This window comes from Leopardus geoffroyi, chromosome C3 (genome assembly GCF_018350155.1).
Source record: "Leopardus geoffroyi isolate Oge1 chromosome C3, O.geoffroyi_Oge1_pat1.0, whole genome shotgun sequence".
NCBI classification, from domain to species: Eukaryota; Metazoa; Chordata; class Mammalia; order Carnivora; family Felidae; genus Leopardus; species Leopardus geoffroyi.
The window spans coordinates 36,181,122-36,208,297 of NC_059338.1; the positions used below are offsets into that span (position 1 = coordinate 36,181,122).

At 47.0% G+C, this 27,176-nt stretch overlaps 2 protein-coding genes across 3 annotated transcripts; one reads left to right on the plus strand and one right to left on the minus strand.

Annotated features, from left to right (window-relative positions):
- Positions 1 to 568: 568 nt before the first annotated feature.
- TRAF3IP3 (TRAF3 interacting protein 3) lies at positions 569 to 24,039 on the plus strand. 2 transcript variants are annotated; one of them, XM_045452404.1, is made up of 16 exons: positions 569 to 830; positions 4,457 to 4,863; positions 6,745 to 6,889; positions 7,031 to 7,094; positions 7,348 to 7,372; positions 8,022 to 8,051; positions 8,145 to 8,240; positions 14,187 to 14,258; positions 16,661 to 16,801; positions 16,952 to 17,089; positions 18,769 to 18,904; positions 19,480 to 19,542; positions 20,994 to 21,053; positions 22,141 to 22,277; positions 23,031 to 23,144; positions 23,794 to 24,039. In XM_045452404.1, the coding sequence occupies exons 2-16, from the start codon at positions 4,516 to 4,518 to the stop codon at positions 23,884 to 23,886; spliced, it is 1,662 nt and encodes a 553-aa protein (XP_045308360.1). In that variant the 5' UTR covers positions 569 to 830; positions 4,457 to 4,515; the 3' UTR covers positions 23,887 to 24,039. The 2 variants fall into 2 exon arrangements, 1 of the variants encoding a protein (XP_045308360.1); XR_006705696.1 differs by lacking the exon at positions 22,141 to 22,277.
- CC3H1orf74 (chromosome C3 C1orf74 homolog) lies at positions 20,539 to 27,176 on the minus strand. The gene is made up of 2 exons (XM_045452407.1): positions 26,123 to 27,176; positions 20,539 to 25,421 (listed from the first exon to the last, which is right to left on the minus strand). Exon 2 carries the CDS (start codon positions 25,342 to 25,344, stop codon positions 24,535 to 24,537), a length of 810 nt encoding a protein of 269 aa, XP_045308363.1. The 5' UTR covers positions 25,345 to 25,421; positions 26,123 to 27,176; the 3' UTR covers positions 20,539 to 24,534.

Consider the following 27,176-nt stretch of genomic DNA (forward strand, 5'->3'; position numbering starts at 1 on the left):
AAAAGACACCAAGTACTTCAGAAGAGCAGAAACTTTTTTTTTTAAGTTTTTTATTTATTTATTTTGAGAGAGAGAGCATAAGCAGGGGAGGGGCAGAGAGAGAGGGAGACAGAATCCAAGCAGGCTCCACGCTGTCAACACAGAGCCCGACACAGGGCTCGAACCCATGAACTGTGAGATCGTGACCTGAGTCGAAACCAAGAGTGAGATGCTTAACCAACTGAGCCACCCAGGTGCCCCCAGAAAAGCAGAAACTCTTTACAACTCTCTAGGATTGGGAAGAGGTAACCAGAGGAAAGAGAAAATCCTTACACGGAGAGCTACCTGATACACATGCAAACCTATCCTGGGAACATCTAGGCCAAAAAGGCATCTTCCCCCTCATCGAAACTGCAAGGTTTGCATGTGACCCAGAGTCCCATCCTTGTCTACTTCTAGAAAGGGATCTTGATTTGAAACCAACTGAGAGCTCACACTGACCCACTAGCAAGAAAAAGGGTGGCAGGGGTGCCCAAAGATGGGAGGAGCTCCTGTGCCCAGCCCCAGAGGCCTCAAGGGCTCAGGGGCCCACTCAGATTGTGCCAGAGAGCAAGAGAGAGGAACTGGGGTGAGCAAGCATTGTGGCTTTGTCTGTTTCCTGTTTCAGCAAGGCTGCTGTGCAGAAAGAAAGACAGTACGAAGAAGGAAAATGCTAAGGGGGCCCAGGGCCATGGACTGACAGCTTGCACTTGACCCAGCTGCTGCCTTGCCCCATCTGAGACCACAGCCAAGATCTGCCCAGCAGCTGGAATGCTTTCCTGAGCTGCTTGGTTTGGAGCCTGGGACCCAAGGTAACTGAGAAGGAGGATGCTTTTGTGTCCAGGTTGGGGACCTCCAACTCTGGGGTGGGGAATAAGGTGATCTGTCATTGAAGCTTCCCTCGGCTGAAGGGGGAGACGCAGAAGCAGATGGATTAGTTGAAGAGTGTTGGGGGGGGGGGGTTGGGTAAGCAAGAAAGCATCCTGCACTGGCTCCCGAGGGCACAAGCCACACCACAAGGGTACGGCTTTTGTCGCTCCTCTGTTCCATCCATTAGATTAGATTAGGAGTGAGTCAAATGACTTAGGGTCCAGGCTGCCCAGTGATGGGCATGAATTAAACGAACTTTTACAGTTCCCTTCAATGCAGGAGTCCCCCCAGACAACAAGCTGCCATTAGAGCACGTAGGTGCAGGCCCTTGCCTTCTCACCTCGCATTAGGATCTCTGCACTAGGGCGGTCAGACCCGGGCAGGAAGCCATTCATTGCACACACAAGCAGGAAGTAGGAGCAGAGACTTGGAAAGGCAGCAACAAACCCCTGTCAGGTGAGGGCACCACCCTGACCCCTCCCTGAGGCAGGATGCCCTCAGCCATACCACCTCCTCCCCAAGCTCCAGTGGGACTTGTCATACTGCCAAGGGACACCCCACAGATGCCAGAAAGCCTGGGCAGTGGCCCAGTGACCTTTCTTTGAACCACACAGGGACCAGTTCCCTTTTCTTCTACAGCCTATCCCTGTCAGTCAGCCGTCCCACATGGCTTCTTGTGTTTAAGCAAATCAGAATAGTCAAAACATCCCAGAAAGCTGGATATGATTCCATTCAGCTGTGCGCACCTAATCCTCCCGGGTGTAAGGGCCTGGGGGTCTGGGAATGCTCCTTTCTCTAAAGAGCCATTTCTACTGCAACTCCCTGCTGGAATAACGGATCCCAGCGTCTGCCCCTCAGGAAGCAGAGTGAGGCAGCCGTATTTTTAAGCGAAGTGGCCCACTGGTGTGGACAGCCTGGCAGAGTCCGGGGGAAGACCTTACCTCAGGCTCCATCTCCTCCCCCGCAGCCCTTTCCTCCTCATGGCAGGAAGGTGGGAAGATTCTCCATAATCACAGGCTTTGCCTCCTCTACAAAGCCTGTGGATTACAGGGAGGGGACCTAGCGGCCCACGTTTTAATGGCGGGATGCAGGCACGCTGGACACCGATTCTTTACCCCGCCTCTTCTTTGCCTTTCTGCTGGGCCTAATTGCGATGGCACTTGTGTCCAGACCACAGAGAAGCCCTTTTGCCTTGTAGCCCACACGCAGAGGTCAGAGGAACCAGAGAAGTAAATATGATTTCAACCCGAGGCCAGCATCCCCTCCATGTGGTAAACAGCACTCCTTCAAAGAGAAGAGGGTGGGAGACGGAAGGATGAGGCATTCTCTTGGTCCTGAAGTGCTAGTCTAGCCGGAGGCGTTGGTCTTACAGCACTGAGTCTTTAATAGCTAAGATCAGCAAGAAAGGGGTAATAATCATCCCACTTTAGTATTGTAAAAAGCTAACATTTATTGTGCGTTATGTGCCAGATGCTTGATGTGCATTTTCTCTTTAATTCTTATCACCTTACAAGGGAGGCTGTGGCCCCGTTTTATAAATGAAAAGACTAAGACTTAGAGATGTGTAATAGTTTGTCCAAAAGCACAGGGGTAGTGGGTGACAGAGCCAGGATATGAATCCACACGGCCTGAGTCCAGAGCCAGGGTTCTCTGCCTCCCCCATCAAAGGCAGAATACCTTCCTATACCACAGGCATAGATTCTGGACATGGAGTTCACCTGTACATAATTCATTCAGTCATGTATAACTTAAAATGAGTGAGCCTTTTGGATACTGTTCTAAGGTTTTAGATAACAGAGGAAGCAGGTGGGAAGTCAGGGAACACCTACAGAGTAGAAAAGAGAAGAAAAGCCTAAAGAGAAAAGCCACCCAGGGGTGGGACGAGAGAACAAGCACTGACAGCCTCACAGTCCTGCCTAGGGTCTGCAACTGCCCACAGCCGGAGAGTCAGGCATTTGACAGCATGCCAGGTTTGACCTTGTAAGACCACTCTCCTGGAGTGAGACCGCCCCACCCATGAATGACCCCAGGGAACAAGTGGTATGATCCTGGAGAGAGCAAGGATCCTGCAGAGAATTCTGGACTGAGCCAGATGGGCAGGAAAGTTCCAATAAAAGGACAGAGAGTCTGCTACCTGTTGAGTCTGTTTGGCCTATAAATAAAATCAAGGGGCCAGAGCTGGTAACTGCCTGCTGGTCGATGAAGCTGAGATGCCCTCTCTGACCTCTCCAGGAACTGGGTTCTCGGGTTGTGGGTAGTGAAGTTGCAGGACACAGAGGAGAAGCTGCAGAAGGAGTCCCTCTTCCTTCATCAACCACTGGGCTGACTCCAGCGATCAGTGGAGGCAGGGTGCAGAATTTCCAGCTCTCAGGACCAGCTCAGCCAAGTCCAGCCCCAGCTCAGCCAAGTTACCAGAGAGGATTCTAGGAAAATAAACTAATTTGCAGAAGGTAGGTGAGGGAGGGTAGGAAAGAGAGAAAAGGGCACAGAGAAGGAAGAAGGAGTTAGAGTTGGGGGTTCTGTGAATAGCAGGTAGGACCATGTAAAGGGGCAACAAGTGTGGCTTCTTCACCAAGCCTGGTTCCCTGCGGACTTGTCGACACTGTTTGCCTTTGTTTCATTTTTGTTTGTAATAGCCTCATTGAGGTGTAATTCGTGTAGTTGCTAGTTTTGATGGCACAATCTCTGTTTGGGCCAAGGAGAGCTGACCTGGCGGCATACTTAGCCCTAACAGAGAGGAGATTCTAAAACATGGAACCTTCAGCTTGGAGGGCTATTGAGCTGGAAGCTCTGAAATGGGTTTCAGTCAACACTGGACAGAGGGCAGGTACTCAGCTGATACTGGTTTGAGTTGATCTGCTCCTGAGGGTCAGAGCCCAGTCCTGGGCCGGAAGTGGATGTCAGTGGACCAATGTCAGTACTTCATGACTGGAGAAATTAGGGTGAGCTTTCCCTCCTCAACCATGCCCAGGACCAGGCTCTCAGAAGCCAGTCATTAAGGGCCAAAAAGATAGCAGTGGGTGCTGGTCACAGGACTGGCCACACCTTGGCGGGGGCGGGGGGGGGTCTGGTTATCCCTCCAGGCCTTGACAAGAGTCACTCACCTATTTAGCAACAACTTGGGCCAAGAGAACAGTAAAGATTATTTTCTTTTAGATTGAAGAACAAGGAGCCAATTTACCTGGTTCTCTAGAAGTCTCTGGAAAATGAACACATCCCTCGCTGCTATCCAAAAGGCTATACACACATGACAATTTTATCAATTATTCCTGACTTAGAGGCAGGGCGAGATCAAGGAAGGTCAAGGAAGAAGTGGCAGCCAGAGAGATCTTTCCACTTTGCAGAGGGAGAAACATAGGCCAGAGGGAAGCAGTATGGAAAGCTCCATAATTAGTATGGAGACTGAACCCGGGAGTCCTGATTCCCAGTTCGACACCATCACCTCCTCAGTTTTCAACCTACATGCATGGGATGCTGTGCTATTTCTGCCCCCTGGTCCTGGGAGATAGTCATTTTTTCTGCCCATCTCCTGACCCCTCCCCTTCTCCTCCCTCTTGGCATTTGGCAGACCCAGGCAGCTATTCCAGGAACTGGAAGCCAAGCACAACAGGTGCTCAGGAGGTCATCATGATCAGCCTGGACCCCAGGCCTTCCCCTGGCTTGGCCCGGTGGGCTGAGAGCTATGAGGCCAAGTGTGAGCGCCGGCAAGAGACCCGTGAAAGCCGCCGTTGCCGCCCCAATGTGACCACTTGCCGCCAGGTGGGGAAGGCGCTGAGGACCCAGCAGAGAGAGCAGCTCCAGAGAGCACGACAACAGGAGTTCTTCAGGAGGAGGAACCTGCAGGTGGAGGAGAAAGGCAAGACACAGAGCCCCAGGGCCAAGGAGCACGGTCCCTCGAGGAGGCCAGGCCAGCCAACTGACCTCAAGGAGCCCTTGTCTCGGGCCAGCAGGATCTCCTCCTCCCCCCGGCAGCAGGTGGGTCATGTCAAGGGACACACTGCTCTGGATGGTGGCAGGCACGTGGGTGGGCTCAAGGTCACTAAAAAGCGATTGAAATTAAGTTCCTTCTTCCCTAATCATATAGCAGTCCCCCTTAGCCACTTAGTCATTCGGAGACTTTTATTGTTTGGGTCTTTGTTTGCTTAGGTATTTTTTTGTTTTGCATTTGCCTTTTAGGGAAGAAAAAATAATTTAGAAAGTAAGTCCATTGCTAATTCCTAGTTATCAGTTCAAATTTAGGCAATCTATACATATCTTTTACAGCATTCATTCATCCAGCATTCCACAAATATTTACTGTATATGCTTACTGTATGCCAGGGACACAGGCCCATCTTCTTGATGCCCCCTCTCAGAAACACACACACACACACACACACACACACACACACACACACACACCTACCTCCTGTTGCACCCACCTACATTTTCTCTTTCACTTGGACCATTCCATTTGTACTAAATTCACTCAGTAAAGGTCTTACGTGGTCCAGTAAGCTTTCTCTGGCTTCTCCAGGCCACCTCTGCTCTCTGCGGTCCTTATGAGGTTATAAATCCTCTAAGATTGTGTAATAATACTTAGAGCACCCATCATTCTGGCCTGGGAAGGAGCAGTGCTGGCAAAAATCAGGGTGTGCCGAGATGATCTCAGCCAGCAAACCATCTGTGTCTTCCTATCCATGTTCTGAGCATGTTGACAACAGGGATGGGTCCATCGTATTCCCTGGAAGTGCCTGGCCTGGTTCCGTACCCAGAGTAGAAGTTCATTCAGGGCTTCTTAACCAGTGGATCTGTTAGCCACAATAGAAGGTGCTGTTCATAAAAATGATCCTTGAGCCCAATTGTAAAATAAAACCAACTGTGTACTTTCTAAGGCAAGAGGTTTCTGAAAGCTTTTTGTTTAAAAAAAATTTTTTTAAGGAGAAAAAGAACGAAAACTTTACCTATGCCTATCGGTTTTTTAAGGTTTTACTGAGATTGAGTCAGTCTGCATGGTTGGATACTATAGGCATTTCTTAGCCTTTTAGTGTTCTGTTACAATCCTAGAATTTTTTAGTTTGCATAAAGAAAATACAAAAAGAGCAGACTAGAGGGGCATCTGGGTAGCTTAGTCAGTTAAGTGTCCGACTTCAGCTCAGGTCATGGTCTCATGGTTCATGAGATCAAGCCCCCCCGCATCAGGCTCCACACTGACGGTGCAGAGCCTATTTGGGATTCTCTCTCTCTCCCTCTCTCTCTGCCCCTCCCCCGCTCATGCTTTCTCTCTCTCTCAAAAATAAATAAATATACTTAAAAAGAAAAAAAAAAGAGCAGACTAGATTGTGATGGCTACTACCACACTCTTCCCCATACCTCCCTGCTCTAACGTCTCTTCACACAAAACCTCAGTGGTATTCCGGCTACTACTGAGGGGAAGGAAGCCACCTCTCCAATATGGAAAGGGCCTGGGAGATCATCCACATTACACACACTCATACAAAAACAGGAGACCAAGACCTAGTAGAAAAGGCAGGATCTAACCCAGACCCCCTCACTCTAAGACCAGTCCTCTTTCCACATCACCATACTGGCAGTGTAAATGGCTAAAACCAAACAAGGGATTCTAGATCAGGGATTCTAGAGAAAGTAAGTAGAGACAAGCCCAGCTCCCCATTTGCCTGGTCTGTGGAGAACCATACCCACCAACCAGGACAAGAGAGGGCAGGAGCAGGGACAACTTTGTAGTTTTGAAGGTTGGAATGGGCTACTTTGGCTTTCTGGATCTGAAACTTGATCACTGGTTCATCTTTCTGCAATCTGCTGGAGAATCACGCTGTAAGAAGCTCTAGGCTTTCAGCATCCCCTACTTGCTTTCCAGGTGTCAGGAACCAGCTCTGACGCCTTTCCAACCCAGCGTCACCCTTCCTCAAGCACCCAGAGGGATCTGGCTCACCTCTCCTCCCAGGCTGGGGGCCTTTCACCACAGGACTCTCCCATCAAGAAGCCACCCACACACCACCGTGGTAAGAGCTGAGCCTCCCTCCCTCACTGGAGCCTGCAGAAAACCTTGCCACAGCAGGCTCAGCTTGCTGGCAGTGGAGAGGCCTCTCCCTTCCCACTTCCTCCTCCATGGGTTCTGAATCACCTTATCCTCCATTGCTCAGGCACTCAGACAAAGGCAGAAGAAGCCCAGCCAACAATTAAGAATGATGCCAGTCAGCAAACCAAGTGAGTACTTCCATGTGACCCCAGCTTCCTTACATCCCATCCATTCCACTCTGATAAGCTCTGCTTGAACCCTCACCCAGTGTGTGGAGAAGGAGCATGATGAACTTCCATGCCCACCTTAACTGAAAGAAAGACCTTCCCTACCCTACTGGCTCTTCAGAAGAGATCAGAGAAGGAATCGACCCACTGCCTCCTGATGTGCTTTTTTTTTCTTTGATCCATTGTCATTTTATTCTATTTCTTCTCTTCCCAGTTATGGAGTTGCAGTTCTAGATAAGGTAAGAAAATCCTCACTTTGAAGGGGTTGACTCAGATGATATCTCAGCTCTTCCAAGTTCTGACATTCTGGAATTCTATGGTAAATACAGCTGGGATGGAGGGACACCTTCTTCCTGGATAAGCAAAGGGACAGGGGCCTGGAGGGACTCTGAGCCAAGGAAGAAATTTACTTGACACGAACCAGTCCTGGCTCTGGTTCCATGTTCCAGGATTTCAGGGAACCTAGAGTCTTCCTTCTTTTTTTTTTTTTTTTTAATTTTTTTTTTAAAGCTTATTTGTTTATTTTGAGAGAGAGGGAGGAGAGCACAATCAGGAAAGGATCAGAGAAAGAGAATCCCAAGCAGGCTCCATGCTATCAGGACAGAGCTCAATGAGAGCACAATCCCATGAACCGAGAGATCATGACCTGAGCCAAGATCAAGAGTTGGACACTTAACCGACTGAGCCACCCAGACACCCCTCTTTTTTTTCTTTTAAGTTTATTTATTTTGAGAGAGAGAGAGAGAGAAAAAGCATGAGTGGGGGAGGGGCAGAGAGAGAGGGAGAGAGAGAGAACCCCAAGCAGGTGCCACACTGTCAGTGTAGAGTCTGAGGTGGGGCTCAGGCACCCCTAGAGTCTTCTTGAATACCCTTTTTCTTTCTCTCTAGGAAATCATCCAGCTTTCTGAGTACCTCAAAGTGAGTAACATGTGAACTCTCTCTTCAGTTCCTCCACCCATCTACTCCTTCTTCCTCCAGGTTAATCTTACCTTCTTGCATTTTTCCCCCCAGGAGGCCCTCCAAAGGGAACTGGTTCTAAAACAGAAAATGGTGATTCTCCAAGACCTACTGTCCACGCTGATAAGGGCCTCTGACAGCTCTTGGAAGGTAAGGGAATGAAATCTTTCTTTGAACGAAACGCATGGGCTTCTATGGGTGCCCATCTCATTCTTCTTTCCACATCACCCCAGCAAGATAAGGGGTTTTCTCACTACTGAAGAGGCAAGGTGGGGGGGTTGGGGGGGTTGCTGAGGCCTAAAGGGCAAAGATGTTACATACATGGGAGAGCTCAGCTAAATCCACGGTCATTAGCTGGGGTGATGCTGCTCCATACCCAGGGAAGACCCAGAACCAAAATTGGAAAGAATTCCCATTTTTTAATATGTTGGAAGAAAAGGAGGAAGATCCCAATGCAGTTGCTATTACTAACTGTGGTAAATGTCAACTATTTTTACATGGGATGCACACCAATATTAATGCCAAGCTATCGTGCACCCACGATTCAGCTTAGACATCAATGTCAAAGTGAGGTAGGACCTTAGATATCACATAGTCTAAGTTTTCTCATTTTACCAATGAGGAAACTGAGTGTCAGAGAGGTCAAGTGACTTGCCCAAAGTCACATCGCTAGTTACAGGCAGAACTGAAACTAAAATTCAGACCTCCTTATTTTAGTCCATTTGTTCAACAAATATTCATAGACCGTGTTTTCTGTACTGAGCACTGGAAATAAAAGATTAATTAGTCAGGGTTCCTGCTTTTAGAGAGCTTGTGGTTTTGTCAGGGAGACAGATGCCTAAACAATGCAGAGATATCAGAAATAAATGTTTTTCAGGATATAATAGCACACAAGAAGGAAGGAATGAATCCAGAGAATAGGAGAACCAGGGAATATTTATAGTTACATAAGTATTTTCCAGACAAATGTGGAAGTGGGAACTATATTCTGGGATGGAAATACAGCACAGGAAAGACCTAGAGGCACGATATGGGTCTCAATCTCAAGATTGCTTTCTACTCTTTAAAAAGTTTATTGAAAACCCCAAAGAACTGTTTCTATTTACCATATTGAGATTTACTATATTAGAAATGAAAATAGGAATCTCAAAATATGTATAAATTTTAAAATAAAAATAGTAAACCCATTGCGTGTGAATCTAAATTACATATTTTTATGAAAGATAAGTACATTTTTTGAAAAAATAGTAAGAGAAATAGCATTGTTTTATACTTTTGCAAATCTTTTTAAAGTCTGAACAGAAGACAGCTAGATTCACATATTTTCTTCTGCATTCCATCTGTTGCAATACATTGTTTTCATTGAAGCGTAGAAAAGGAAAATACATACATATCTGTATGTAGCTGGAAAAGGGAAGCCCTCATAGAACCAGTGAAAAGGTCTTAGGGATTCCCAGGGGTCCTCAGACACCACATGGAAACCCTCTAGACTATATTATGTTCAGGGAGCTATGCCACTGGGGCATAAGGCACCAAGTACAAAGAGAATGTACACACTCACAAGCCTCCGTGGACATCTAACCCTACAGCATAGATGGTTTGCTATTTAGACAGAAAGATGGGATGGGACAGTATACAACAAAACTGAGAAGTTTACAGTGATGTAAAAGAAGCTTTCTAAGCTCGGTCCTCCTTCCTCATATATCATTGTACCAGGATTCAAGTGTCTGTGTTTTGGGGCTCCTGGTGGTTAAGGAAGGTCGTTTGCATCAGCAGAGCAGAAGCCTGAGACAGACAGCTGTGCATGCCAGGTGGTTTCCGGTGCTGAACTAATTTGAGATCATCTCATTTATTCAACAGACATTTGATTAAGTTTCAACTATGTGCTGAGCCCTGTGCTCCAGGGACAAAAAGTAGGGTTCTTGCTCTTGAGGAGCTCGCGTATCAGCCAGGAAGAGAGAGATCGGTAGTAAACAACACGAATACAGTGTGGAAAAGCCATAACAGGGGTTTCTACAAAGTGACACAGAGGAAGGAGAAGGAGGCAATTTTTCTGCCTGAGGTGGAACAGGGTAGGATCCAAAGGAAAGGGACCATTTTAGCTGAGCCTGGAAGGATGCATAGTCTACCAGTTGCAGACGTAGGAATGATGATGGGGAAGAAAAAGCAGAAAGGAAAGGGGATTTAAGGCAAAGCAATCGGAATGATTATAAGGTCTCTGTGTAACAAGCAATTGGGTGCAGCTGAGTTTGGCTGAAATGAAGGGATCATGTCAGAGGAGTTCCGAAGACTCTGGAATTACGAAGCTTAAACTTTTTCCACTGATGGGGTATGTCAAACGTAAATAACACAGAGACTCCTTCCTAAAGGAAAAGCATATATGTCACAGGTCCATGAGAACACATGCTACTCATGTGAGAAACGCTGCTCCAGGCGGTCAGCAGGTAGCACTGGGAGGGCGCTGCATCTGGGTTGAAAGTCCTACACTTAGCAAGATTCCGCCCATCTTCACAAGCAGCTCAGTCAGGGGCTGCGGAGTTGTGCTCTCTTCGGCAGTACACAGGCTGAAATAGTTGCAGAACTGAGCTGAGAATGAATGATCCGATCTGTGCTTTGAAATGGTCTCTGACAACAGTGAGGACCTGGGCTCCAGGTGGGTGTGGAAGCGGCGAAATCTCTGGTGACGTCCTAGGCACTGAGGTGCAGTCAGAGCCTGAGTCATTGGAGCTCAGTGAGGACAGGACACACTTCTCAGGGCACCTCTGCGGGCAGTTTCACTCCACGCTGGGCAGGGCAGGCGAGCAGAAGCTCCTTTGGTTGTGGTTTTCTCCCTCCCTTCTTCCCACCCCTCTGCATACCCACGCTTCTTTTCTCCCTCCTCCCCACCGGCACCCCAGCTTCCTGTTTTTAACAAAAATAGTCAGATTTGTCAGTTAAGGGCTCTTGCTTCCCTCAAAACAAAATCATCCAGCCCTCCACCCCTGCCATGGAGACCTCAGCCTGGATGAAAGAGCAGCCCCAGACTGTGGTATTTGGGAAAACCAACTGGAAGAATGTGACCCAAACGGGGATTTTGACATTCAACCCAGTTCAGACCTTTTATTTTTTCCATTTGGCCTCCATGATTTGAATCTCCCAGTTTCACATGCAGGGCAGCCCACGGCAAACCCTGCGAGAACCCCAAGAAGGAGCTCCCTCCATTGTCTCTACCTCCAAGCTAAGTCTGGGCCTACTGGATGTGGTGGGGCCTGGGGCACTGCTGATACTCCTGAGCTAGGTCCAACCTTCAGAGGGGAGATGGTTCGGGCAGTCGAGAAAGCAGGCTCTCAGTATTGGGCAATACCAAAACAAGAGTGGGGCACAGTTGGGTTCTAAGTTCTGCAAAGTGGAAACGAGATCTTGAGATGACAGCGCAGCGGGGGATTGGCTGCAAGCCCTAAGCAACCTCTGCTAGAGCACAGATGAGCTGTGGGTTGGCGCTTCTGCGGTGTGGCGGTAGTGTTTCTGGAGAACAGATCAGAGGCCGGGGAAAGCCAAGCAGAAGCAGGAGCTGAAGCCCTCGGACCAGCACCAGGTGTGTACAGCCTCCACCTTGCTCCCTTTTCCAGTTGGGGGTCCCGTGCTCTCTGAGCCCTGGGCTCCTGGCAGGGGGGGCGACTGCCAAAAAAAGGTCCACAGTAGGCCTGTAAAGGGTGCTTCTTCCCACATACTGTACCACTGGGTTTCAGTCGGGGTAGCTGGGGCTCAGACCAGGAAACTACATGCCCCATTTGCAACAACTTGGCTACAACTTTCTTCCCTGCCTCAGGGAGTCTGGGAAGGTGGAGCTGTGGACAAGAGATTTTTTTCAATCCCCAGACTTGGGTGGCCCTTCATCCCCACTGAAGGGGCTATCCTGAATTGTCTTTTATTGCATTGTGAGTGGAAAAGTAATCTGGGGTACGGCTAAAATACAAAAACAGTTGGAAGAGGCAAAACATTGAATTAAAACCACAGTAAGGAAGGAGAGAGGAGCTACCCAAAAATGGGAGTATATGGGGGGAAATGTAAGGATGTAATGTTTTGGGCTTGTTTGTTTTCTTCCCAAACTACAGCAAGATAAACCTTAAACTCGGGCTTGATTACATTCTGCCGTGGCAAGAGTTTAGGCACAGGAAAATGCAGAGATCTGAACCAGGAAATGGGGGTGCAGAAGGAGTTGATTTCAGGACCTGTGGACTGACAATGAACAGGACACTCAGGGGAATGCAGCCCTTTTACCAGTTACTCCAAAGCCCAGAACAATGGAAGTCTTTGTCCATCTCTTTTATCTGTCCCAAAGTCCTGTGGTTTCTGTAGATGCCAAATCCTAGACTCTCAGCTCTCACACGAGACATTATGAAAAACATTAATAGCAGGAGACACTTTGAAAAATTATTTTTGGCAAAGCCTTTTGCTTTTGCAAGGCCCAGCTGAGTAATACAGGAAGCAGAAAGGGTGGGGGCGCCCCCTGGCTCCCAGGGTTAGAAGAATCAGCCAAACAAGATCAAAACAGGAGCTGTGAGATACCACTTCCTGCGCCCTCCCCAGGTGCCCTGAAACTCAGAAGGGGACAGGCCTCAAAACAGAGTCTCCTCCTCTGCGCCCAGGCCATTACAGACGGGAAATGTTATGAGGGTTCCAAACACCCAAGCCACCTGAGAAGGGCCATGGCATCTCAGGCCAGAAGAGAAATGTAATTTCTAGACCTCCCAAGTGTCCAGCAAAGCCTACTGGGGAAAAATAGCCAGAAAAAGGATATGAAAACTGGTTATTGCTAGAGACCCACACCGTCCTCTCTCCTGATCCTCTCACAAACTTAGGTCAGACTCAGGCCTGGAAGAACAAAACCCCGCCGTGGTAAAAAGAGACAACTACAGGTGGGGGAAAGAACAAAGCAGCAAGGAGGTTGTTAGCTACTCAGCTAAAATACTGAAAAATTGAGAAACAGATAAGGCTCTTCCTGCCTGCCTTTCCCCACTCCCATCCTTGAGATTAGCATCCCTCTTGGAATGTCCAAAATGTCATGCAACTGACCCTACTTATGTGTGACTTTCTGGGAAGCCCTTTAATCACCACCACCACCCCCCACATACACATACCCTGCCTCACTTGATCTCTCTCCTCCATGTCCTGCTTTCTTAAAGAATTTCTCATCTTGAGTCCAGTGTGTGTGTGTGTGTGTGTGTGTGTGTGTGTGTGTGTGTGTGTTAGGGGAAGGAAGGAGGCAAGGAGGGGAGGCATTAGTTTGTTAGGGCTGTTATAACAAAATACCACAGTCTGTATGGCTTAACCAAAAGAAATTTATTTTCTCACAATTCTGGAAGCTAGAAGTCTAAAATCAAGGTATTGACAGGGTTGGTTTCTCCTGAGGCCTCTATCCTTGGCTTGCAGATGACGGTGTTCTCCTGTGTCTTCTTCACATAGTGCTCTGTTCTCTTCTTATGAGGATACCAGTCATAGTGGATTAGGGCCCACCCTAACAATCTCATTTTAAATTCATTATCTCTTTAAAGATCCTATCTCCAAATACAGTCACATTCTGAGGCGCTGGGAGTTAGGATGTTACTGTATAAATCTGGGGGTGGGGAGAGCAAAGGGGGACACAATTCAGCCCATGATGGAGGTAAGGAAGGGAATGTGGAGACCCTTTTGGTCTTACTGGCCTATACTTTAGAAGTAAAGATCCTGTACACAACTGAGGGGGTGAGGAATACAGAAGTGCCTAGACAGACAGGAGAGAGAGGTAATGAGGAAAGAAAAGAAGAGCTTAGAAGATTTCCTTCAAGTGAACTATGATCATACCTTGAGCCATTGGATAGAGGACCTCAAGATACAGAGAAGACTTGGGGCCAGTCCGATTCCTCCTTCTCCTATTCCAGAGACAGAAGAAAAGATCCTCTTCTACCTAAACATCCTTTGATATCCTTCCTCCTCCCTACCTCCTGAAAGAGTTCAGTTCCACAAACATTGCTTGAGCACAGACCATGTTCTAGGCAGTAAGCTAGGAAAACAGAAGAAAACTCTTTGCATGCTATATTTTGGCCTAGACTAATTAAGTCATCCCATTTGCTCCAGGGCCAGCTTAATGAAGACAAATTGAAGTGCAAACTGAGATCTTTAGAAAACCAGCTGTACACCTGCACCCAGGTAAGCATTCTGGAGGACACTTCCAGCCCAGGAATCTAGAATTAAAGGAGAATGCTTGAACCTCAATCCTATGCTCTAGAAAGGACACCCAACAAAGATGAATATACCCATTCCTACTCACCCAGTTCTGGCTTTGCCATTTTCATTTTGGTCCCCAATCCACCCTCTTCTCCCTTTTTCCTAGTGTCCTTCCCTTTGTACCCTGAGAAGGAACCCCCAAATCAAGTACTTTGCCAGCTCCAGGGAAACCTTAGGAATACCTGGAACTGTAAGGAGAGGTAAAGATTCACACCACCCAGATAGACCTTCACAGGTCCCAATCTTTGAACAGAAGTGTTGGATATTATAATAAAGCCTTACAAAATGGTTTCCATTCCACAGACAACTTTTGTCTAGTAGCAATCCCTGGGAGAAAGTAAAAGGCTATGACTCTTGGCTTTTCTATGGCATTGTTACCCATCTTCACTAAACTCTGCATTGACCTGATCTGGGATTACAAGAGATAGAAATGACAAGTGGTGAGGGGTCAGATAAGAGAATGAGGTGAAGTATGTGGAGTTGGGAAGATACGATGGACGGTTGGGGTCTTGTGGGGGAACAGAGTTTATAACCAGGTTTGCTGACCCACAACTTTTATTTTTTCAGTATGGCCTGTTTTGTCAGACTCTTATGAACTAAATAATGTCAACCCAGCTCATAAAATACCAACATATAATCCAGAATGCCAGTCTCTTGATTTTCAGCAGGGGTGAGGGGTGGGGGAGCGGGTAAAGCTGGCCAGCATGGTTAAGTCCACTAACTGGGACATACCCATGTATGACTTCAGCCAGTGGCTCCTGGATCTGGCTTCTAATGGAAATTCCAAGAACATAAGACCCACTCACATTTAAATCCAAATTTTCAGATGGTCCCAAAACTAAATGGAAATGACTTCGTACGGATCCCTAAATTTGCATGATCTGGACTGCTGTTTACACAGTGGGGTAACCCAGAATTGACAGTAAAAGCTTCCTGCCTTCCCCAGAATCACAGGGCAAAAAGATGAAAGGGATGGGGAGGGCAAGACCCTAAGTGAATTTGTAAAGTTGCTCTTTTCTTAAATCCTGAAGCCAATTTTTTTTTTTTAATGAAAATGTATTAATTTAAAAACATTGAGAGTGCTGGGGATTGTTCAGATCTCTGAAACGACAAACATTTGAAAAGGGGGGGTGGGGTGCCTGGGTGGCTCAGTAGGTTAAGCATCCCACTTCAGCTCAGGTCATGATCTCATGTTTCATGGGCTCGAGCTGTGCTAACAGCTCAGAGCCTGGAGCCTACTTCAAATTCTGAGTCTCCCTCTCTCTCTGCCCCACCCCCACTTGTGCTCTTGCTCGCTCTCTCTCTCTTTCTCTCTCTCAAAAATAATTTAAACACTTAAAATTATAATAATAAAGAAGCATTAAAAAAAAAAAAAGCTTGCTCTCTAACCTGAAGGTGTTTACAATCCCATGAGGGAGAAAAATGAATCAATAGTGTGGGAAGATAGAGACATACAAGGGATACTACGTGAACCCAAAGAAAAGCTACCTAACTTATAATGAGTTGGGGGATAGGGGTGATTGGTCAAGATTTATCAGACCTTACATGATTCTTGAACTGAACCTTGAGCATGAGTAGAGGTTAACCAGGTGAAAAGGGTAGGTAAGGACCTCTAGGCATAAGCTATATGGACAAAGGCAGAGGCCCAAAAGCACAGTGGTTAGGGGATCTGCAAGCAATTCAGCTTGGGTAGAAGGAGCATAGAATCGAAGTCTGAGCTACATGTGGGAGCCATGCCAAGGAATTTAGACCTGATCCTTAGTCACTGAGAGATTTAAACAGGGAGTGACACGATCAGCTACAAGGTTGAAGATGGAGAAAATATTGCATTGACCCATAGAGTCGCACGCAACTAAGGAGGTGACAGGAAGTACAGAGAAGAGACAGAGACAGATATGAGCTGTTAAAGAGTTTGATTTGACAAAGCTCAAGGAACAACTGATTACTGGGAGAAAGTGAGAGAAATCAAGGATGACTCCCAGGATGGGAGACTGAGCAGGCGATGATGTTGGTCACTGAGGTAAGAAACCCAGGAGAAAGGAGGATGAGAAAGATGATTTTGCTTTGGAAACGTTGAATTTGAAACACCCCTGGAAGGCCGAGGGGATGCTCACCATGCCAGGACACTGTTTGTTATCCCTGCTTACCTCCCTCATCACCTGGGACCCTCTCCCTGCTCCCCTCCAGCCTGGAAGAAGGTCCATCAGATTACTGGTATCTCTGCTCTGGGGGCAAGGACCCAATTCTTTTCATTTCTCTATCCCATCTCAGGGTTCAGCACACAGAAGCTCAATATGTTTTGTTGAATTGCATCAAATTTACAGAAATACTCCCCTTGGGGAATGAAAAAGGTGTTATTGGAGATGGAAGACCAGAAAAACAGCTACGAGCAGAAAGCCAAGGAGTCGCTGCAGAAAGTGCTGGAGGAGAAAATGAGCGCAGAGCAGCAACTGCAGAGCGCACAGGTGTGGGCGTGCTGTGTAATCTTGAGGCTGGGACCCCGGGGTGGGGGGGGAGGGGGAGCCTCTGGGCAGCCTGGGAGACACCTGCAGAACTCCCTGGAACCCCCAAGGCACCCTCCCCTTGCTCCTCTTGTCTGACCCCCCACCCGCCAGCGGTCCCTGGCTCTGGCTGAGCAGAAGTGTGAAGAGTGGAGGAGCCAGTACGAAGCTCTGAAGGAAGACTGGAAGAGCCTGGGGACCCAGCACAGAGAGCTGGAGAGCCAACTCCATGTGCTTCAGTCCAAACTGCAGGTAGCAGGCCCTGGGGTTGGGATGTGGGGAGAAAAGGCAGGGTTTATGGGGGCAGTGACAGCAGTGAGGAGAGAAGCTGCTAGTGAGACAGGGGGTTCCAAAGGCAGCTGAGAGCATCTGGCTTTCAGTTCCTCACTCATTGGCCACTTTGGGCTTGACTCACTGCTGGGGCCCTGAAATCTAATTGTGAGCTCAGCAAGGATGTCTGCACTGCTGATGCAAATGAACCAAGTGTTCACTGAATGACACCAACCAAATGCAAAGGGCTGGACTGGAATATTCATCAGCCTACTGTCAGCCCACTCTCTGCACCCCATCCCAGCACAGCATCCAGTTCGGAACAAAGGTCACTAACTTACTTACAGGTTGAGTATTAACTAACATCCTGCCAATGTAATTTTTAAGCAATTACAGGAGACCCTTGGCATTCTCAAGGGTTCCATCATTTCCAGCCTGTGTTACCTTGTAAACTTTTAACTAATCTCCTGAGCCTCAGTTTCCTCACCTCCAAAAGGAGGCTAATAATAGTACCTCCATTGCTTGTTGGGATTTTGGGAGGATCAAGTCAGGTAATCCATACAAAGCATTTAGTGCCATGCCTGGCATATACCAGCCTCCGTAAATATTAGCGGTTTTTTGTTGTTGTTGTTGTTTTGTTTTTTTTTAGATTTTACTTACTTGGTTTGAAATTTTGAAGACCCACATCAAAAATTTACCTTTATAGGGGTGCCTGGGTGGTGCAGTAGGTTAAGCCGACTCTTGATCTCTGCCCAGGTCATGATCTCACAGTTTGTGAGTTCGAGCCCTGCATCAGGCTCTGCACTGATGGTGCAGAGCCTGCTTGGGATTCTGTCTCTCCCTCTCTCTGCCCCTCCCCTGCTTGTGCTCTCTCTCAAAATAAATAAATAAACTTAAAATAATTTTTTTATAATTTGCCTTTATAATTTTACTGAAGCAGAAACCTGAGTAGCCAAACTAATAAGACAGGTCACGTTAGTCTTACTGAAGGTGTGAACCCAGCTGGTCAGTGCACTACAGCCACATCTCCACATTTGTTGTTTCTTCCTCCTGTCACCTACAAGGCAACTCTGATGAAGATCTTTTTCTTTTTTAAAGGTTTTTTTTTTTTTTTTAATGTTTACTTATTTTTGAGAGAGAGAGAGAGCACGCAGGGAAGGGGCAGAGAGAGAGAGAGATCTAGAGTCTGAAGCAGGCTCCAGGCTCCGCACTGTCAGCAGAGTCTGACACGGGGCTCAAACTCGTGAACCGTGAGATCATGACCAGAGCCAAAGTTGGACACTTAACCAACTGAGCCACCCAGGCTCCCCATGAAGGTCTTTTTCTTTTTAACCTTAATTCTTTGAGAAAAATGACCCTACCACAGAAAAAAAAAGTTGACAGTGTTAGAATGAGAAGTAAAGACAATGTGAAGACACCTAGAAAAGTGATGGGTGTTCTTCAATTTGGGTATTACTCAAATGAGTCCCTTTGAATAGTAAAGTCTAATGCATCATTTAAATGTGAGGAACATAGCAAAGGAAGAACTACAAATCCCAATTTTCCCATTTTCCGAATACTCCTATCTCTAAAATTCTAGTTTTCCTCTTCCATGGAATCTGTTCCCATCCTCCACCCCAGCACTGACCGGCTTCTGTGTCGGCCCCTCCTCCTCCTTACAGGGAGCAGACAGTAGAGACTTACAGATGAACCAGGCTCTGAGACTTCTGGAGAATGAGCACCAGGAACTGCAGGCCAAGATTGAACACCTGCAGGGGGACAGAGACCTGTACAGCTCGGATACACAGCACCTACAAGGTACCCTTCTCCCCAGAGGCCTCTGGCTCAGTGAGCCCAAGTGAGCCCAAGAAAGGAAGCTGGGTAGAGAAGGCGGCTTCAATCTTTGGTTGGCTTTGTGATTTCATTTGACCCGGAAGGACAGGCAAGGCTGTTTTAATCATCCAAGACTGAAAATGAATCGCACTGCACTAGCGGATCTTGTAGTTATCAGCCTGCTTTTCCGGCCCATCCCCCGAGCCACGTTGCAGCACTCCTACTTCAGTCACACGTGCCAAGGCTGCATTTCTAATTCAAAAGGGAAAGGTCAGTTGAAACACAAGGCGCCGTGAAGGTTTCCCATCACAGCCTCTGTGTCAGCTGAGAGGACCAAATCGTGTGCAAATACAACTCTTAATTCAACCTGACGTTGTCGATGCTGATGAAGTCCAAGGCACTTGGGATCTGGTTTACCCGTCTCAGAACTAGGACAAGTAGAAGAAAGAGCAATTTTCACTTGACACACATCAGAGGCCTACTACTAGGTCCCATTCTCGGGTGTCAGGTTCATGAAGTCTTAGTTTCATCTATTTCGGTTTGCATTATTTCATTTCCAGATCAACTGAAGAGGTCAGAGGAGGAGAAACTCGCCCTGGTGGCCAAAGTACAGCAGCTGCAGAGTAAGTTCCCTTTCCAGATCCTCAAGCAGCACAGCTGGCTCTTTGGTGCTCCTGGGGCTCCTGCCGCACAAAGGGCTTTGGGGCCCGTTCTTGGACATGTCCTTTACCTTTGTGCATTTTCAGACCTTCTTGGGAAGTGAGAGGTCATTTACATAGCTCTTCACAAGTTAGTATTAGCCTGGTCTTTTCTTCTCTACTTTTCTCCTTCCATGCCAATGACAACCACCTGAATTTCCCCCAGAATTGCCATTTCCCTCAATTTTGATTTTAAAAAATGGGTTTTCTAAGCCAGTTATTTGATATATTGTAACTTATTATGTACATGAGTATGTCATATAGACTTCTGTCACTAGGAATGGTTCAGAAAATCAGCTCACACTACATATGCCTCAGTCCATTTCAAAACTACCTGTTGGGGCCAAAGAGGAAAAAGGACTTTTCAGAAGAAAAGTAGGCCATTGCTGAAAAGCTAGAGAACCTGATTCAGTTAATAGCTCTGCTGGCTGCCCACCGCCTTAACCTCTGCTACCCCAACAGAGATGTTTTGTGTAATTAGTATTAACAGAGAAAGGCAACCAGCAGTAGATGCCGAATGCCTACAGGGCAGGAGCTGAATGGACCAGGAATCACTTCAACACCATGCCTTTATTTATTCAGTACATATCTACTGAGTCCCTACTAAGCACCAGGCACTTTAGACATACACACTGAGGACACAGTGCTGAAGAGAACTGACACAGCTCCTTCCCTAATGAAGCTTACACTCTAAGCTCTATAATAAAGTATGGAGCTTCTACGAACAAGTAAGTATGTGTCAGGCAGTAATAACTGCTAGGGAGAAAAATAAAGCAGCTTAAAGGGAAAACAGTTGCTATTTCATACAGGGTCATCTGGGAAAGTCTTCTAAGGTAACATTTAAGCAGAGACTTAAAGGTAAAGACATTGAAGGAAGAGACATAAGGACAGTGTATTCACAACAAAATACCACACACTGTGTGACTTAAAAAACAGAAATTTATTTTGTTCTGGAGGCTAGAGGTCCAAGGTCAAGGTGTTGCCAGGGCTGGTTCCTTCTGAGGGCTTTGAGGATAGATCTGTTCCAGGCCACTTTCCCTGGCTTGTAGATGGCCTTCTTCGCCCTATGTTTCTTCATATGTCTTCTATCTATGGATGTCTGTTGAAATGTCCCCTTCTTACAAGGACACCAGTCATAAGAGATTAGGGCCCACTCTGATGTCCTAAAATTCTTGATTATCTCTGTAAAGAACCTGTCTCCAAATAAGGTCACATTCTGAGGTACTAGGAGTTAGGACTCTCCCCCTATGAATTTGGGGGAGCACAATTCAGCCAATAACAGATAGGAACATCTTGAATAATTAAGGTTTGCGGCAAAGTTCTGAAAACATCGTTTACAGTCAATATACCGACAAGTTCCTTGTGTCTTCCCACAGGTCTGCTTCAGAATCAATCCTTACAGCTTCAAGAACAGGAGAAACTCTTAACAAAGAAAGGTCAGCAAATTTACTTCCACAAATTCTAAGATACTGGTCTTTCCTTGCCTGCCTAGAGGCAGAGGAATGGACTACATGACCTCTTGGAGTCCCATGCAGTTCTAGGAGTCTGTGAGGTCAGGGATCTAGCAGAGCTTTTTAAGGACTGATCATTGGCTTTGAGAACACTTTAACTAGTTAGCCTCCTATCCCGAGAGGTACATAAACTGTGAAAAGAATTTCTACTCTCTCTGAAAACATGTCTGTGTTGAACATTTCAATAAACTGATTTTGAACTCAGGATTTAATGTCAATTTTTACATTTGACTTTCCAAATCACATCCCAAGTCCACACCTCCACACCATGCTGCATGCAACAGTCACCTCACTCTTAGCCCTCAAGAGTCTGCTGCCTTAACTCCCTGAGAAGAACGCATCATGTATCTGAGGGTGGGGGGCAAAAGTTCCTCATGTATGCACTCCAAGTGGTCTTTTGTTTTCTCATCACAATCACCACGTAAAATATAAGGCAGAAAGTATTATCCCCACATAGCACAAGCAAGAAAATGAAAATCTATGGTCATAAAAATTAAGGACGCAGCTAAGACAACAATCCAGAATTTCTGACTCCTAGTTCAGTGCCCTCTTCACCAACACTAAGACTTCTGCGTGGCTCAGAAACCACTTTTAACCACATGAAGGTGAATTCTATGATATGACAGCCATTCTCATTGACTTTGAAATAAGGACAGAAGGGGAAAGGGGTTAGTTCTATTGAAGCATCCAGCAAACCTACCAGAAGTACAACAAAAGAAATTGGACTAGTAAGTATTCTCTAGAAATATCTGCCATTAAACGGGACTGGGGATACAAAGAAAAGTAAGAGGCCAACCTTGCCCTCACGCGGCTCAAATTCCAGCTGTGTCAAGGCTGAGCAGGGTCCCAATGGGAGAAAGTCAGAAAATTCTACTCCATGCAGTCTAGTCAGGGACAGGACCTCTCTTGTTCTCTCCCCTCCCTTCCCCTCACTCCAGACTTCTCTCAGTGATAGGGCCCTTCCTCAGAGGTGTGGACCGCACTATCACTGAGAATCTGGCTGCTTTTTTAGATCAGGCTTTGCCTGTGTGGAGTCCAAAGCCCTCCCATAAGGAAGTGGAACCTGAGGGTACAGGGAAGGAGAAAGAACGGGATTTCAGAGACCAGCTGCAAAAGAAGACTTTGCAGCTCCAGGCCAAGGAAAAGGAGGTGAGAACGTGACCTCAAGGTAGTGAGGGGCTCATACCACAATGGTAGGGAAAACTGCTGGGAGGCAGCCAGGGAGCAGAGATTTCAAAGTTTAAATTGTGATTGGATGCCAGCAGGTATTCACTTTGCTTTCAGGCTAACTTGTCCATCTTTTTCCTTCTTCATTTATACCAACCATTATGCAAGGTTTTATTAAATAGTTACCTTTTATAAAGTCAGCCTAAACTAAAACACACTTAATAAACATATTAACTCCTCAAACTTTGTCCTACATAAGAGTTATCTTAAAACTTTATATAGTGTCTTTTAAGTAACAAACTCTTTCCATCTACATACTTAGAAACCTACATATTCCCAGAGTATTCACATGCAACTCAACTAGGTCCTGTTGAAGATGCTTCTTCATCAGTACTAAGATCATTCCCAGGTCTTTTGTGCTATAAGAACTTCATTGTTTGGTGTCCGCATTTACAAAGCACTTGCACATACACAATCACATGAAAGCACTAACATGTATAATATATAGTATTATCATATGCATTATAATCAATCATTTAAATGAACACGTTCCAGGCAAACTAAGTAAGGCAGCCAGAAGATAAACTGAAATCTCTGAGTAAAGGCTGGGAAGGGAGGATGGTGGTAAAAATTCCAAATGAATGAAGGGGTAACTCACATAGGGCCCTCTCCCTGACCTGAGCTCTATCCCAGAAGGAACTGGTAGTGATGATGTTGGTGGTATTCTCCCCCCAGTGCAGAGAACTGCATTTGGAGTTAGACAACCTCAGTGACGAGTATCTCTCCTGCCTGCGTAAGCTGCAGCACTGTCGAGAAGAGCTGAACCAGAGCCCACGGCCGCTTCCCAGAGTAAGAGGGTCTATCCTCCCATATCGCCCTGGATGATGGTGGGACAGGTCCTCCTTTAGTCAAATCTTGCAGATCATTCAACAACCCGTGCCAATGTTGGGCCAGCCCATTCCATTCAGCTTGGTTTATATACTTGAGTATAACAACTGTAGGGAAATACTTGCTCATGCAACCAAGCCTAATTTTCATGGAACTCTTGAGCCTAAAGGAAGAGGCCTACTATTAGCTAAAGTATGAAATGGTGTTCTTTTAGCCTATTATGAGCTAGTGGCAAGAGTAAGGAGAGAAGAAAAAAAAAAAGAGTAAGGAGAGCAAAAGTACTACGGAATATGAATAGAGAATAATATAGTGTTGCTAAGTTATTTTCCACCCTTGATTACTCTAACCAGTATTTAAGTATCTGGCCCTTGCTAGGTATGGTTCCCTAGGCCAGTGATCCTGGGCTTAGGGACCAGTAACCAGCAGTAAAGTGGTCTTATCCCAAAGGAAGTGAGCAAGTGAGAGAAATAATGATATAAAAAGCTTTTTCTCCTCTACTGACCCAAGGTTTTCCACGGGGCTGGAATGGGAAGAAGGAAGATTATTTTTGTCTGTATCTTCTCCAAACAACCCATGGCCTCTTTCTCTTTCTCCCCTTCCCTCCACACAGAGGCAATGTGGCCAATGGCTCTCGATGCTGATGGTAATGATTGCTATAGCACTGGCAGTGTTCCTGGCCAACAAGGACAGCCTGATGATCTGAATCACTTCGGACAGCTGCCTGAGTGAAAATCTGAAGCAAGAAACTCAAAAAACTCAGAAAGTTTACATACTTTAGAGTGTGGGTTTTCCCACAGAGATTTCTGACTTTATTATTTTTTTTTAACCTACTGTAAAATAAACTTCACCTAACAAGTTTCTGTTCCTCTGAACTCTTAGTTTACCCCTGAATGACAGACACATCACAACACAATCATAAGGCATTAGAGAATCGTGGTCTACTCTCCCTAGTCCGATTCAGTTGGTGGTATATAAACATGCAGTAAAACTTACCTAGTCCTCTACTTTCTGGCAGACACTGCCCACTGGGGCAGGTATATCTACAACCACCACACAAGAACAGACTACTTGACTTCCACCGCCTGTCTCCACAATCTTTCTTCTATCCCCTATCCAGTGAAAAATGAACAGACATCTCAGTTAAGTCACGAGGACTCCCTACTATAGAAATGGCAACTATGTACAACCAACACCAGTACCACCTGTTCCCATGCCCACTGAGATGAGGACAACTGTTCGCAGAATTTTTCCCTAATTTTCTCAAGATGCTCAGAATTGGTCATTGAGATGCCATCCCTAACCTGGAGCTGATCATCTACTGAGTATGTTCTACGTGAGAGAAGAGCTGAAGTCAAAGAGCCACAGCTGGCAACGTGACTATCTCGGAGGAGATGCTCAAGTCAGCAAAGTCATTCTGCCTCCTACATCGAGTTCTAAGGTCCTTCTCCCAAGTGTTTATAATCTCCCTCAGGGCTGGGAACAAGCTCTCTGGGACACTAAAGGAATAGAGCAAGACTGGGGACTGACCAAGCAGCCATGAGATCCGGGCAGTGAAAACCCGTAGTGGGGTCAGGGCTAAGCAGTTGTCATCTCCCTGGTTCAGATGAAAGGTATATGGAACAGGATAGCCCAGGAGGATCCCAAACACAGTACAGAGATTCCAGTCTGAAGAACGAAGTCTGCTGCAGGAGACTTCCAGGGATAAGTCCCTCTGCAGCCCTTGCAAATGTGTGATGATCTCAACCATTATGGCCTTCAAATCCTGAAGTTGGTCCAGGGAGCAAATAGAAGGGTGAGGTTGGGAGCTGGAAACATCCACAAAGGCTATGGTACCAAGCAGTAGCTGCTCCAAGCGCTGACATACATGCTCAGGACTGACAATCAGGCTGTTTTCTCCAATCTCAAGGATGTGAAGTCCCTGGGTCAGGAAGCCCAAGCCCTGCAACTCCTCCAGATAGCTCTGGAGCTCTGATGTCCCTGCACAACTGCAATCATAGAGCAGGGCTGGCTTCAGTCCCCGGGCCACGGCCAGCACCTCTCCAGCTAGGTGAAGGCAGACGGCTCGGGGTGGGCCCCGTCTCTTTCCCATGCCCAGGGTCTGCTGAGCAGCTGCCACCAGCATCTGAGGACTTGGTGTTGACATGGGATCTGGAAGCAACATCAAGCATGGCCTCCTTACCTAGCCACAGTTCCCTGCCCTGGACCGCATCTGTAAGCTCCAGTCACTTGAGGAAGGGCCTAAAAACAAAGCAGTAGCAGGGACTGTTAACACCAGCCAGTGACACATCAGGAAACCTGCCAACAGCCTTCCCCTAAATTTTACAGCATCTTCCAAAGATCTTTTTGTCCCTCCCTCTGCTTTGAAATGCTAATACAGACCAGACAAGATGAGATCATCAATCGTAACTCATTTCTAAGGCTGCCTTAGTCTCCCTTAGTCCCAAATTTCATGTGTCTTTCAGGCCTCATGGCTAGATTTATATTCTCTCTGATTTCTTCTAAATTTTACCTGTTGTAAACTACTTTCTTGGATTCAAACCTTAAGGAGTTTGGGGCAGACAAGTGGCAGGGCTGTCTTTGGCAAAATTCCGGGCATTTCATCTAAAATTGCCCTTCTGAGGTAAAATTCTAGGTTCCAAAATTCTAGGTTTCCATTGCCAGCTTCCTCTGATCTTCCCGCCAATAACTAGGAACAGCGGTCTGATTAAATACACACAAGAATGTGGACTTACAACCACTGCACCCTGAGACGTAAAAGTAAATAAATAAAACCTGTTAGAACTGCAGGAGGGCTGTGTTTTACTTCTGTGGTCCCCGCCTTTCCCTTCTGGCCGATGTCGACGGACCCTCGGAAGATGGGCTAACTCCAATCCCCCCACCCTGTCCTGAGCACACTATAGTGATTTGTTAAATGAGGCAGGTTTCTTTCACACACGTACGTTCTGCTTCCACTTCCGCTGCAGGTTCGCAGGCTCAGAAATGCCTTCCAGTTTCGTGCGGGCTGCCGGTGACACGGCGAGGACCGTGGGCTCCGCCGCAATACCGGAAAACCCCTTCAACGCTCTGGGTTCCGAGTCGGCGAAACCGGCCTATCGCGCTTGCCCAACACAAGCTCTCCCACCGCTTTCCGTGACGTCATCCATTCTCCTCGCGCGCCTCGCGTTAGAACTTCTGGCAAGTCCGTGCCGGAAGTGTGGGCTCCTGAGGCCAGGCCCTTTCCGGCCAGACAGAAGCCGGCCCGCCCCTCTGAGTAGGAACGGGGAGGGGCGGAAGTGCACGAAGGAAGGCGGGCCCTGGTGAAACTAGCAGCCTGTCGTTTCCCTCACGTGGCTTCGCGTCGTGCCCAGCCAGTGTGTTCTTCAGGCTGAGAAGCGTTAGGAAGGCATGCAACGCAAAAACACCCTTTGATTTGTGTCTGGAGAAATGCGCTCCCCCCCTCCAAACGAAGCCTATCCCGTGGCAAGCGACATGTTTTACACCTCACCTGTGAGTGGCGCTGCAAAGTTGGTTTACTTTGACCTCCCTAAATCCTAAATTTGAGACGCTGAATTCCTAGAAGTGGCTGCACAAGTGCTGTCCTGCCCAAGATTTGTCATCTCTAAGCAGGGTGTGAAGGGCATGAGCATTATTCACTCTGAACAAAGGTGTGCCAGGCACGATTCTAGGCGCTGGCGCTCTTACAACGTACAAAATAGACAAAAACCCCACCTTCCCGGAGCTCAAGTTAGAGGAATTCAATTTCCTGACTTCACATAAGAGCAGACATGCAGAGGCTTTTCAATCCGCTCAACAAGAAGAAAGTGTGATTTCGCTGACGGCTTAACGCTCCTAACTGCCAGCTAAGAATTTCTTGAGAAAGCTCATCTGAGGAAATGGCCCAGACTCCATGCTCCATGGGCGGGACAGATGCAGAGGGAACTGCGGGCTCCTACACTGGACGTTGCACTCCTGGCTCTACCGTGGCGGCGTCTTCAGCCGGTGAAGAGAGGCAAC

Bases quoted from the DNA above. Each gene is read 5' to 3' on its own strand.
- TRAF3IP3 (XM_045452404.1), top strand. From the start codon at position 4,516: ATGATCAGCCTGGACCCCAGGCCTTCCCCTGGCTTGGCCCGGTGGGCT. The intron at 17,090-18,768 runs GTAGCAGGCCCT...TCCTCCTTACAG, and splicing joins TGCTTCAGTCCAAACTGCAG to GGAGCAGACAGTAGAGACTT. The intron at 22,278-23,030 runs GTGAGAACGTGA...TTCTCCCCCCAG, and splicing joins TCCAGGCCAAGGAAAAGGAG to TGCAGAGAACTGCATTTGGA.
- CC3H1orf74 (XM_045452407.1), bottom strand. From the start codon at position 25,344: ATGTTGCTTCCAGATCCCATGTCAACACCAAGTCCTCAGATGCTGGTG.